The 14,382-nt window shown below is 37.2% G+C and overlaps 1 protein-coding gene across 6 annotated transcripts in view; it reads right to left on the reverse strand.

Moving 5' to 3' along the window:
• Positions 1–14,382, reverse strand: part of LOC132824423 (serine/threonine-protein phosphatase 6 regulatory subunit 3-like) — a 143,411-nt gene that overhangs the window by 38,273 nt on the left and 90,756 nt on the right. For all 6 annotated transcript variants that reach the window (XM_060838892.1, XM_060838891.1, XM_060838890.1 and 3 more), the window contains exon 16: positions 2,694–2,748. In XM_060838892.1, the coding sequence (XP_060694875.1) occupies positions 2,694–2,748 (55 nt within the window). The remainder of the gene's footprint in view (positions 1–2,693; positions 2,749–14,382) is intronic.

The following is a 14,382-nucleotide window of genomic DNA, read 5'->3' on the forward strand; positions in this document are numbered from 1 at the left end:
TTCTCCCATTTCTGTTCTCAAGATAAACTCAAACTGAATTTGTCATAAAAGTATAAAAATGTAGCGACATAACTGGACATTTTGGGGAGGGAGTGGATCTGATGATAAATCATTACTAGAACATAATTGTTTCAGTGGAACTGAAAGTGTCTTTGAAAACTGTGTGGCAGGCACTTGCAAATATTATCACACTCATACGAATTCACAGCTTCCAAAGGGAGTACGTTTAAATTTCAGAAAATATATCAATATAGCGGAATGAAACTGGGTAAGTCATCAAATACAAAATAAACATATATAAATTGTCCTAGTGAACAACCTATGAAGATATTCTAGTGAGTTTAACCTAAGCTTAGCCAAGTAGGAATACAGCTCTATTACAATGAAGGTTTTAGCAAGTTTTCATTTCAAGCACATCACTGAAATATGGCACAATGAACACTTAAAATTTTCAAACTCTATATTTGCAATCTTATAAAAATACCTGCAGCACTGATGCTTTGTGAAGGCCCACACATGCCAGAGATTGTTCATTCTATGGATACCTCAAAGTAATTTCTCCTTGATGACAGATTATTTTTGTTAAATGACTAACTTGCCTATAAAACCCAGTGAAACAATTTCAGAGATTGATTATGTTCATAACTTCTGAAATACTTATTTTGACTAACTGCTTATTGTAGCCAACATAAATTCAAACAATATCCTTTCATTTAGAAACCTAATTTACAACATACCCAACCTCACTTCATGATCGTGGTGAGGAACAAAGAATTTATTCTTGTTTGTTTGTTCTTGAATATACCCAATTTGCTCCAAGACATGGAATCATCTGTCACCGAGTAACTAAATTAGGAATAGCAGTCAAGGTGGCCTCACAACGGAGACACTTCTGTTTAGATTCCATTGAATCTTACAACCAAGATCTCATACCTTACCAGAATGCACTATTTAGTTAAGGATTTAAATACTACCAAACTAATTTACTTAGTCAATTTAAAGACATAGTTAATTATCAGTTATGGGAAGGTAGAAGCTGCAACCAAGAATAAAAATGCCCATTTGGAGTAAGCTAATGACAATAAATTGAAGAGGGATCTGACCTGGGTAAACTGGAGCAAAAGACTTGATGCAAATATAATGGAGCAACTGTTAGCCTTGAAGGAGGAGATGCTATGTAGTCTATGTACATGACCACAAGGGGAGTAGAGGTGGGGATGATGGAGGGAAGCAGAAACGGAGACAAATAGCATGTCAGCTGGACAAATGGAAGATCAGGCTAAATGTAAAAGGTACAGAGAACAATTGAAAAAGGAAATCAGTGGGGAAAATAAAGGAAATTTAAAAGTATTTTATAGACAGTCATTTTCCTGTTAAAATGCCAAAGGAGTGATGAGTGTCAGCCAGCAAGCTGAAGAGCGAGTGCAAACAAGAGAATTATAGTATTGTTGTAAATTGGCACTTGAACATTCTGAATAACAACAGCACAAAGGGCAAGCGGCAGAAATGGGCAAACATTTTCAAATGTGTTAAAGATAATTTTCTATGTTTTTGGTCCAATGAGGAAGCACTACGAGAGCTGATTCTTTGGAATGAGGTGAGTCATAGATTAAGTGTCAGTATGCGAACATCTAGGGGATGGTATCACGATCATAAAAGGTTTAGGTTGAGTATAAAAAATGACAAGGAACAATCCACAGCAAGAATACTTCACTGGAAGAGAAGACAATTTCAATGGAATGCAAATGAATCGGACCCACATAAACTGGAATCCAATGTGCAGACAAACAAAAATTGAACAATGGACTTCCTCTAAACTGAGATGGTTTACATACAACCAAGGTGTATTCCCACAAAGGGAAAGGAAGGGCAAATAATCCAGACCTCAGTGGATGACAAAGGACAAACTGATTAAGAAGAAAAAATGCACTTATGACAAATGTTAAGTATATAGTACATCAGAAATCTATGCTGATTATAGAAGGTTCAGTGGAGAATTGAAAAAGAAAACAAAGGACATGAGAAGTTAACAGGCAGCTAACATGAAAGGGAATCCAAAAATCTTCTAAAAGCTTATAGATTACCAACAAGTGTTAAAAGAGATGGACCTGAATAAGCACAAATTGGAGATCTGAACATGGAATAAAGTAGCATGGCAGAGGTAATGAAATTAACATTGTTCAACTTTTTGACCAAGATATTGCTGCACAGCTCACAGCGAAACAGGAGGTTGTTCAGTCCAACAAAGAACTTAAAGCAAACGTGGATTGGGTAATGCATAGACTGTCTGTACTTAAATTTGGTAAGATATCAGAATTGAAATATGCATCCTCAGATTTGGACAAATGAGTGTGGAAATTGTCCAAGTACTGGCTTTAATTTTTCAGCTGTAATTCAAATGGGGAACTGTGCAGGAGAACTGGAAAATTGCAAATTTTACAACTCAGTTTAAAAAAAAGTCAAAGTTCAGTCACAGGGAGTCAACTTAATCTCAGCATTACTGAACACAGTCATACTGAACATGAAACATTAAAACAAATTTGGGATCTTTCTGGTCTGCATGGGTCTGCTATTCATTGGATAGGAGTTGACACAAATAAATTGATAACTGAATTGCAATTTCTTCATGTCCAACTAATTATAAGTTGATTGTCCACAAACCCTCCCAAATATTAGAAAAATGAAATACTTACACTCTCATTTGTATTCAGTGAGAAGTTGATATCAGCAATTCTTTCAAAGGGAACACTGCAAATGATTCAAAATGTTTTCTATGGTTATAATACTCCAAGTTTCAAATCGACTTTAAGCAATATGAGCTGTAGTTTTATAAAGATATGATTGCCATACACAAATGATCTATTTCACACTATTTGAGAAGTTATTCAAGTTTAAGTTAATCGAGGAAGAAAATCCATAATTGATCCATGTCAATTCATGCAAACATTAAAGTAATTCTTTACCAGAACTTGCATTTTGCATTGTACACAAGAGAAAATTGAAGTAAAATATTTTGCACCCATTTCAAGATTCATCAGATAAAAAAATTAAACAAGTGTTATTTAATAACTGATATTGGAGTTGATGGTGAATAATACAACATCTAAATTAAATTACCTACCTTGTGATCAAGCTTATTCTTTCAATGTACTTTTTCTACCAAATATGATAGGATACCAACTGGCCACAAGTTAGAAGATTAACTGCATTCATCAATGATTTTCTGCCCTGTAGACATCACCTCTTTTCCACTAACAGGTCTACCAGGAGACCAAACCCAAGTTCCTACCAAAGGGAGCCTGCAGTGGAAGTTACCTCCATTTAGTGCCTTTAATTTGGTTAAATATTCCAAGAGACTTCACAGGTGAAGTCAGATCCAAATATGAACACGATGGAGACGAGTCAGAAGTTAAAGCAGTCAAACTAAAGAAGACAAATTTACTCCCAGTCAGAAATGGTGAAGAAGTAGGGCAAGTAGACCTTGAATACGACTTATCTTTTAAGTAGAAAAGGAGAAAGTGGTCAACCTAAGGACATTTTAACAAATAATATTGATGCATGCAGAAAATATGTTCAATCAATGATAGAAGCAATTAGTTCAGGCCTTTCAAAAATCAGGTCCATTGCAGGGATTGACCAAGAAAAGATTTTCCTTTGAAAGGCATGTCCAGTAAAGTATTCAAAAAGGTGTGGGAATTGCTCCACACAACGAAATAAATGCTGATATACCATGGTGAAATAAATATCATAAAATATACAAAACAAGCATGAAACAACCTCTTGCTGACCAATTACCAATTTGCCAAAGAAGATATGCTATGGCTCATTTGGCACAATGTGTAACTGAAATATGGGGTATCATAATGCCTTCAAATATAATTGATACAATTTAAACATTTTAGGTTCACCAAGAAAATTATTTTTTTAAAATTAAACCACTTTTGAGTAAAAGCAACATTAAAGAATGGTTCAATCCAGATGTGACAAAATATGGTGGCTTTAACACTAGAGTTTGAAGCTCAACAATGCAACATGCCGAAACTAAGCAAGCTCTCAGCAGTGCTTGCCATTGAGTGCAGGTGGAAGGTTGTCACTCCAGGATGAATTCCCATGAAGCACATGTTATGACTGTAAGTAAATGAAATTAAAGAAAGAAAGTCACAACAAATGATTATATAGACTCTGTTTGGAAACTACTATGGACACCATTTGTTCACTTGCTTTAAGTGAATATATTTGGTGTGAAAGATATCCACCACTGAAGTTTAAAGAGCTTCAGTTAAAACTCTGCCCCTTGTAAAAGCACCACCATCCATAGAAAGTCATGAAAGAAAGTATATCAATCAATCAAAGGGAGGAGATTCAGCTGTAAAATTATCCAGCTCTAAAAGAGCTGAGAAATTTAATCTTCATTGAGTAGAAGAAATTGCAGTTTTCCTTAGGTACACAAGAATAACAGCCCTTCACAGGTTCTAGATTACTTAATTTTGGACTTGTAAGTCTTCTTTTCTTCTAAAATAAATGCTTTCCCTCAAGATATGATAGAGATACTAATTGTTTGGCTGTCTTTTTAAAGGTTTGGCTGACAGTCAAATCATAAATGCAATGATGCATCACCGCATCAAGGATCATAGTGAAAAAACGTTTTTTTTAATGTAGATCTGCATTTGCAAAATCCACAAGATATACTTCTTTTTATTTAAGTAATGGGACAACAACAGAATTTATGCACTGGATGTCTTGTAAGTAATAATATTGGTTCTTCCTAAATTTATCTTTAACATCAAGTCAGAGTTTACAATGAGCTAAGACTTGAGAAATGTCCATTTCTCAACATTGCCAGAGATATTCTTCCAACCTTACTTAATATGTTGCGTATGTCTATTAGGCTTCCTCTTCCCATCTTAACAAGCGGTATCAGTATTCCCTGAGAAACCCACTCAACACATGGTTTTCATTTTTCCTGAACTTAACAAGTCTCCTCTCCCTTTCGTCTAATGGGTAAGGTCTATTCCGTTCTGGTGCCTATTTCTGGCTACCTGTCTTAATCTTTCGAAAGAATTCCTTTAGAAAGGAAATCCAATTCCCACCTTTCCTCAAGGTCACTTCATTATTCCCCATCAAGTCTCCCTTTAGTGATTCTTTCTCGTCGGGAAAAAAAACCTCTAATCTCACCCTTTCCTCCACCATAATCAAGTTGCATTGTTGAAATAAACCTCATTGATCAGAAACTTACTTGTCTTCACATGCAAAGCAGAATTAATGTAGATTTTTAGCAGCTGTCAATTTTTCAGGCCAGTCAAAGATTTTCAGGTTTGTATATCATTCTTACAGCCAATATCAATATTTGTATGACTATTAAGGAAAATCTCCCCTCAAATTTTTAGTGTTTTCCCTTTCTCTTCAAAAGCATTTCTTGTTTGCTTGGTGTTTAAATGTGCTGTTTTACATTCATGTAGGATGACTCCTTACTCAAATACACCAGTTTTTTCATGAATGGCTTGGATTCAACTGTGCAAGACCCATCAGTAGACAAATAAGAAAATACACCAAACTCCAGGTTGGCACACCAACTTGGACATCATGAGCAAATGAGTTTGCAGCTGCATGTAAATGACGTACCCAGTAATTTAGTTTCTCGCAGGCCTTGACTATCGTATATACTAGAGTAAAAGTCAAGTAAAAGTTCACCCCTATTTTTGACCAAATAATCTGGGATTTTCCATATATTTCGTGTAAAAGTCAACTCTAGTTCTTCTTAGATAATATATCAACATTTGAGAGTCAAGGTATTATGCTGTACATAAATGTTACAATGAGGAAATTAACTTTTCCTGTGCTATTATGCGATTTGATGTATAATTCATATCAATTTGGCAAGAAAGTTTAAGATGCATCAGGCCAGAGTCAGGTGACAACCAACCTCATGTAAAACAGTTACATATCTCGTTGAGGTTTTGAAATTTCTTCACTTCGTGTAAAAACGTCCTCCAGATAAAACAAAAAATATATCAGAATTTAAACTGAAAGTTATTGAAGCTGCAGAGAAGACAAATAACCGCGTAGCAGCAAGAGAATTTTGTGTTTCAGAAACTTGAGAGAGACTGGAGAAAAATATCAAACCAACTTCAGACAATGCTAAAATGAAACCTTGCCAACAGAGGTAAACCTAGCAAGTGACCACAATTGGAGAAAAAAGTTGCTAAGCGGGCAGAGTCATAGAGATGTACAGCACAAAAACAGACACTTCGGTCCAACTAGTCCATGCCGACCAGATACCCCAACCCAATCTAGTTCTATTTGCCAGCACCAGGCCCATATCCCTCTAAACCCTTCCTAATCAAGTGCCCATTGTCAGAGAAATTTGCCAATAAAGTAGAGACCACACAAACCAGATCGGGTGAAATTGGCATGCTGTTTATTACAAGAAATATGGCTGGAAGAGAAACTGACTATGCTGACACAGATCAGGATTTCTCTTCCTCAAGCTGAGGATGAAGTCAATTAACAATCCTGTACAATAAGGCTAATTAGAAACGGGGAAAATGCAATGTGTCTGGAGATGGAGTAACCTAGTTACAATGATGCTAACTGGAAAACAGTTGTTATCAGAGGAATGTCCTAATTCTCTACACAAAGCAACATCCTGACAGTATCAATGCATCCGGAGCTTCCATTCCTCTTCACAGGTAGGTGCTAATGTCTCCTCTGCAGAGCTGAGGTGCTTCCATTGCCTTGGCCTGGGAATAATGCTCTTGCTGATAGCTCTCTGTCTGACCTGCCCTTTGTGTGGTTTTGGTATTGCTGGGTTGTGAAACTGCCCTCGGGGCTGTGGGATAGCTGTGGTGCTCTGCCATTGTTAGTGGTAGCTGGAAGTGTACTCCCTTGTCTGCAAGTATTGTCTGGTTTGCTTGTCAGCCTGTTGGGTCCCTGCTGAGGCATTCTGGGTGTTTTAGTATGTTTTGGCCAATTTTGCTTTTGTGGGCCTATTATGGGTTGGCAAGGTGGCAGATCTTTTCCCACACCCATCCAGATACCTTTTAAATGTTGCAATTGTACCAGTCTCCACCACTTTCTCTGGCAGCACTTTCCATTCGTGCACCACCTCCTGCATGAAAACGTTGCCTCTTAGGTCCCTTTTATATCTTTCCAGTCTCATCCTGAACTGATCCCCTCCAGTTCTGGACTCATCCATCCCAGGGAAATGCCTTTGTCTATTTATCCTATCACCGCCCCTCATGATTTTATAAACCTCTTTGAGCTGACCCCTCAGCCTCCGATGCTCCAGGGAAATCACCACCAGCATGGGCGGCACAGTGGTTAGCACTGTTGCCTCACAGCACCAGGGACCTAGGTTCAATTTGCAGTTTGCACATTCTCGATGTGTCTGCGTGGGTTTCCTCCGGGTGCTCCAGTTCCCTCCACAGTCCAAAGATGTGCAGGTCAGGTGAATTGCCCATAGCGTTATGTGGCTAGGTCAGGGGTAAATATACTGCAAGGAACTGGGTCTAGGTGTGTTACTCTTCGGAAGGGTGATGTGGACTTGTTGGGCTGAAGCGCCTATTTCCGTATTGTAGGGAATCTAATCTATTCAGACTCTCCCTGTAGCTCAAAACCTCCAAACTTGGCAACATCCTTTTAAATCTTTTCTGAGCCCTTTCAAGTTTCACAACATCTTTCCGATAGGAAGAAGACCAGAACTGCACGCAATATTCCAACAGTGGCCTAACCAATGTCCTGTACAGCCACAACATGATCTCGCAACTCCTGTACTCAATGCTCTGACCAATAAAAGAAAGCATACCAAACGCCTTCTTCACTATCCTATCTACCTGCGACTCCACTTTCAAGGGGCTATGAACCTGCACTCCAAGGTCTCTTTGTTTAGCAACACTCCCTAGGACCTTACCATTAAGTGTATACGTCCTGCTAGGATTTGCTTTCCCAAAATGCAGCACCTCGCATTTATCTGAATTAAACTCCATCTCCCATTCCTCAGCCCATTGGTCCATCTGATCAAGATCCCTTTGTAATCTGAAGTAATCTTCTTTGTTGTTCACTACACCTCCAGTTTTGGTGTCATCTGCAAACTTACTAACTGTACCTCTTATGCTCACATGCAAATCGCTTCTATAAATGACAGAAAGTAGTGGACCCAGCATCGATCCCTTGAGGGCACCAATCCATTGATCACAGGCCTCCAGTCTGAAAAACAACCCTCCACCACCACCCTTTGCCTTCTACCTTTGAGCCAGTTCCATATCCAAACGGCTAATTCTCCCTGTATTCCAGGAGATCTAACCTTGCTTACCAGTTTCTGACAGGGAACCTTGTACTTGAAAATCGTCAAAATGGAAAATGTGTTAGCCGTGAAGCCATCCGAATCCATATATGAAACAAATCAAAGAAGGATGGAATTTCAGATTTTAAGGCAAGTGCTGGATGGTGCACAATGTTCATGAGAAGGCATGACGTAGTAGTTCAGCACAGAATTAAGATTTCACAAAAGTTGCCTGCTGAACTAAAGAGAAGATATTACACTTTCATCAGTTTCTAATCAAAAACTGGCAGACGGAAGGCTCCAAGTTATGCACCGGAAACATGGACATAATTGCCTATTACTCTCGACAAGCCAGAGAATCCAACTGTGAAACAATCTGGAGAAACAGCAATTCTGGTGAAAACCACTGGCATAAGAAAAGTAGATTCACTTTAGATTTTTCTTGTATAGCTGATGGGACTAAGTTAAAATCAAAAGGTTGTTTTTAAGAGAAAACTTTGCCAAAGGAGAAATTTTCAAAAGGAACTGTTATCCATATACATTCACAAGGTTGGGTGGATGAAGGTTAATGTAGAAAATGGATAAAGGAAGTTTAGAATTTACAACCTGGTGGACTAAACAAGGAAAAGTTTGCACGTCTGGGACCAGTTTAAATCACATCTACTGAAAAATGTTGTAGATAAAATCTGATCACATAACACTGACGTAGCTGTAATTCTCTGTGGACTTAGAAATGTTTCACAACCAATAGATGTTGGTATCAATAAGCCATTTAAGGACATGATGAGAATGAAGTGGAATAACTGGATGCATGGTGGAGACAAAAAATATTCACAAAAGGAAGCAGTGAGCGGGCTCCATCACTGCCATTGATCTGTGAATGGATCGTTGATTCATGGAAGGAAATAAAAGCTGACACTATTTTCAAATCACTCAAGAGATATGGAATTTTGAATGAATTGGGCGGTACAGAGGATAACTTTCTATGGGATAACAGATGAAAGAAGCAGCTGATGACGTACTAACTCTAACCACAAACAGCGAAGATGAAAGGAATCCATATGATAGAATTATTCATCCTGATGGTTATGAAGCTTTATTTGATGCTGAAGATGTTGAACCATGTGATTTTGCACGATTTTAATGAACTTTTGTATTTGACACGTTATATGCATTAATAAAAGCTCACTAATTAATTTGTTTCTATTATCTTTGTCCAGTAATTACTGTAATGCATTGTGTTTCTTCCTTTATTCATTGGAGATTAATTAGGCTACCCCTAGCGATACAGTAGTTTGGACTGTAGCATGAATTTCAGGCCCTCAGTAGTATCCATATAATAGTCGACCCCATAAATTTAACCTTAAAATTGGTCCAAAAAATTTGACTTTTACACAAGTATATACAAGCATATAAAAGACTCCAGAGTTGCAACTTTGATAAAAATGGAGTAGAAAGGGGCCTGCAAAACTATTATTTGTTTTACTTTGAGGAGTTGGAAATGGATAGTCAGTTGGTCAAATGAAAGAGAGAGAGTGTGAGAGCGCAAGGAGGGGGAAAGGGAGGCCTTTAATCAGAAATGCTTTCAAAATAACAAAATCAACACAATCCAGATTACAGATCTGATTTGAGAAACTGAAGAAATATTATAATGTGCATTGAGTCTAACAGAATTACAGTCAAAAGTGTGAGATGCTGGAAAAGCATAGGCGGTCAGGCAACATCTGAGGAGCAGGAGAATCGATGTTTCAGGTAAAAAGCTGAAATCATTCCTGATGAATGGCTTTTGCCCGAAACATCGGTTCTCCTGCTCCTCGGATGCTGCCTGACCAGCACCACACCCCCGATTCTAAGCTCTGGCATCTGCAGTCCTCACTTTCGTCTAATAGGATTATTGCCTACAGATCTTTCAACGTTTGGCAAATTACTTTCATAAAATTGCATAACATCTTCCGATTTCAGAAGGCACATCAAATCTTTTAACATGCGTAAGTGCATGCATTTTGCTGAATCATTATTAACTCCATTCAAGAATTAATTTGCACCTAATTTTCTTGTTATTCAGTTTTGATATTGTTAAATCAACAGAAAGTCCATCATTAACAGATTAAAGAAAATATGATTTATAAGATATTTTTTCACTAAGGATGAGATCAGTGTTTTCCAAACAGGTTTTAAGGTGAGGTACTTTAATGAGATTGGAAGATTCATAACAAGATATTCCCAAGAACACATGACATCCACGTTGTTCAGATCACTCCAGGCAAAACAGGTAGATCTTGTACTTGTGCTTAAATTCTGATTTGCTGGTTTCATTTTACAAAATTCAGTTGAAGTAGATTTTTGGATTAGGCTATATAAAGTAATTTACAAAACAGAACACAAAATTTATTCAAATTTGTGAATGGAGATGAAAATCTAATTTCAATAATTCAAAATTCAGCAATTTAAATCACATTAATTCAAATTGAAATTGGGCAATAAACGGGTCCTGAGCCAGTTTATTTAAACGGCTGTGTTCAAGTTAAGAAAAATCAATTAGTAATATGCTGCATACACAAATGAAAGTGTAAAGTTATTAAAACTTTGAGTCTTTCAAGCTCTTGCAGATTCAATGAAATGTCAAGTATAGATTTAAACAAACAAAAGAATAATTCCCCAAGCCTGTTAGATGCAGACTTGTGGCAAGATATAGTAACTTGATAAGTTTTTAAAAGATTCTGAATCCAGGTTAAAAACGATAATCTTTTATTCTATTTACTTCATTTTGATAGCTCATACCTGACTTTGCAAATACTTTAGTTTGCAAGCATTTGAGTTTGTGTGGCAATATTCAATTTTCTGAGGCAATAGAAAAAAATCGTAGAACAAGTCCACGTAAAGAGCAATATGGAATTTACCTCAATTGAGCTAATTGTTAGACCCGGGCTGCGTTAAACCTCTGCATGGGCAGAAGACGCAAGATGTACCCTTCCATTCACAGGAAGCACTGTACAACTGTGGGAAAAGAAAATTATACTTTAAAGGCCCGAACTATAACAAGAATCACCAGTACATTGCTGAAATAGTTCACCCAATCATTTATTATCTGTCAACGGAAACATCTTTTCATAAGGGCTTAGATTCTCATCGTCATTGAATATTTTTATGCCCACCTTCTTGTTCCAATTATCCAATTTCCTCTCTGGTATAAGGTCCTTCCCTTTAAAGGGAATATATAATTTCTTTGTAATTGGATCACCATTGAGAAGTCTGCAAAAGTAAAAAGGGCTCTAAATTTTGTCCACTGCTGGAGAATATTTACTTGGGATCCTCTAAACAAAATGTATGGCAAACTGTTGCATAGATGGAAGTTAAAAGATCCTGGAGGTAAATAACTTGAATATCTCCAAGAAAGGCCCAACAACAAATCTTCAGAGACAGTAAGTTAGAAGACACATCCAGAAAGAATGTCATATGAACATTACATTCTTTGAGAATTTGATGCATAATGCAGGAATGCCAAAATGCATATATCATCAGCTTTGCTTTCCCATATTTCATTTAAAATTCAGCAAGGCTCCAGCCAAGTCGGCTGAAAAATACAATAAATTGGTCTGTGTAGTAAAGGTTGTCAGCAAAGGTTGTCAGCAAAGGTTGCGAGCTGGGCACAGACCAAGACTACTCCATAGGCAAACCCAAACCCAATAATTTCTCTAAATTGGGTTAAAATGGTTATGAGTGATGCCAACTGGAAAGACAGCAAGACGATTTCTGACAAGAATAAAGATTTTATTGGGGCCGAGGGGACAGCACCCTTGCTGATGAATCATCCAAAGTCAATTCCAGTTCCTTGCCCTTTGAGAGCTATTATGCAAATTAGTCCTTTAGCCATGGTCCGTGGAAGAATGTTTTCTCTTGCAACTGATGTTTGAGCTTCTATGTAGTCAGGATTTGATGTCAGTCATCAATCAAGCACTCTTGAAAGACCGTGGTCAATTTAATGGAGAGACCACTAATCAAAAACTAAAAATATTAACATTTCCACTTTTTGACTAGTAAAAATTCACCTCATTAATTAGGAAGGGAATTTCCATTGGCACTATCTGACTTTATTTGTTCGTCCTATCGTTTCAGACATTATACTCCTGGCCTTGATAATCATGTGGAAGATCAAAAGAGGACAGAATCACATATAATCTTCTGTTCCAAGATAAGCCATGGAGAACAAATTCCTATATTACTAAACAATGAACCGCATGTCTAATTTTACTTGTCATGAAGGCAAAATATGATTTGTACAAACGATACCTACACTAGATGTACTGACTGGGTTCAGTCATTTTTAAGTAGAAATATTTGAATGGCAAATTTCCCACCTCCCAAAACGATGGATATTTTCAATCAGCTTGTCACATATTGACTCTTCATTTTAGAAACATTTTGGGGCAAGTGAGTAATTGCAAGGAAGAAACCTAGCATACCTGTTGTGACAGGCTCAAGGATAGTAGTGAGAGAATTCTGGAAACGTTAACCTTCCTGGCCAGGAAACAATGCACAGTGCAGGTAAACAAGTCAAGCAAGGTTAAAGTGGCACTGTAAGCTTAGCACTAATACAAGTTATTAAAGTGGGATATGATTGAGATTTAATACATGGATTCACCAACATATAACACAAGAGGATGCCAAGCACAGGTCTGATATTACCCCAATAGGCAAGGGAAAGAAAGTAAAAACTACAGCTACATCCAGCATTTCTGTTGAACAGTCATTAAGCACACATCTACATAAAATAATCATGGACTGAAGTTATAAAATATATTCCAGGCTCTAAACTGGAAAGAAAGAAAGAAGCTATGCATTATGCATTAAATCGTTCACAACTGCATACGAGTACAAAACTCAGACAGGGTCTCATATTCACGGAAGCATTGTGGTTTTATGCCAAGTTAAATTTTGTTTCAATTTTTCCACTCATCTGTCTTAATCATAGAATCTAAGGCACAAAGCAACAGGCAGAGGAAACTCTTCAATAGTTCTTTTGAGTTATCCTACAAAGGTATGGACTTTGACATCTATGACCAGCTGAATAACAGGGAAACAGTTAAAACATTTCAGTACATTTGGAGGGTCAGGTTTTTGATAGGACTAGTAAAAATGCAATACGTTAATACCAGAAGTTACCTTCAACTTAGCAGCCATTATGAGATCAGTCTAAAGAAGTAATGTGGAGGTGCCAGCGCTGGACTGGGTTGGACAAGGTCAAAAGTCACATGGTACCAGGTTCTAGTCCAACAGGTTTATTTAAAAACATAAGCTTTCAGAGCCTCACACCTCCTTCAGGTGCTAGCTAACCTAGTGTCATGTGATTTTTGACCCAATCTTAAGATGGCCTTGGAAGATTGCAACTTAAAATGACAAAATATGGTAACTGAAATGTACAGAATAAATTTTCACAAAGGCATAAAAATCTCAATAAAGAAATCCAGTGACCACAGTGAGAATTAGAAATAATTAAAACAATTAAAAATAAAATCTGCTGTGATGGTCAAGATGTATTTTGATGTACAGAAAGAACAGAGCTGTGTAAAGCTCCATGGTGAAGTGGAGAAAGGGAACATGAAGCCACCTCAAGGTCCAGTTATCAGAGAGGGGCTATGAATTGGACTACGTCCTACACTTAATGGAGAAACTCCTTTGTATTAAAACTATGAAAATGTTAATTATTTTAATGAAAATTAAGGGTTCACTACAGTTACACAGTTGGCTTTATTAGCCAAAAATTATGCAGATTTACATAACTACAAGATATTATGAAAATAGAGGTGGTATCAGTAGTAAAATGGCTAGAATTCATGAATAGTTGAGCAATGTTTCCTTTTGGATGAATTAAGAACAGACTTTAAAATACAACAATTGATAATGATGTAAAAGGGTTATACAGCACACAAATTTCTTTAATTAGCCCACTGCTGATCCATTTCATCTTTATTAGCAATAGTGGTTCCCAATTTCAGCCGAACCCCCCAAACATGGAACATGAGGATCTGCAAAAAGGTCACCAAACCTATCTAAATCAACAAACAACGAACATCATTTTCCAATAACTAGGAAAGATGATT

The sequence above is a fragment of the Hemiscyllium ocellatum genome, chromosome 18 (genome assembly GCF_020745735.1).
Source record: "Hemiscyllium ocellatum isolate sHemOce1 chromosome 18, sHemOce1.pat.X.cur, whole genome shotgun sequence".
Taxonomy (NCBI): Eukaryota; Metazoa; Chordata; class Chondrichthyes; order Orectolobiformes; family Hemiscylliidae; genus Hemiscyllium; species Hemiscyllium ocellatum.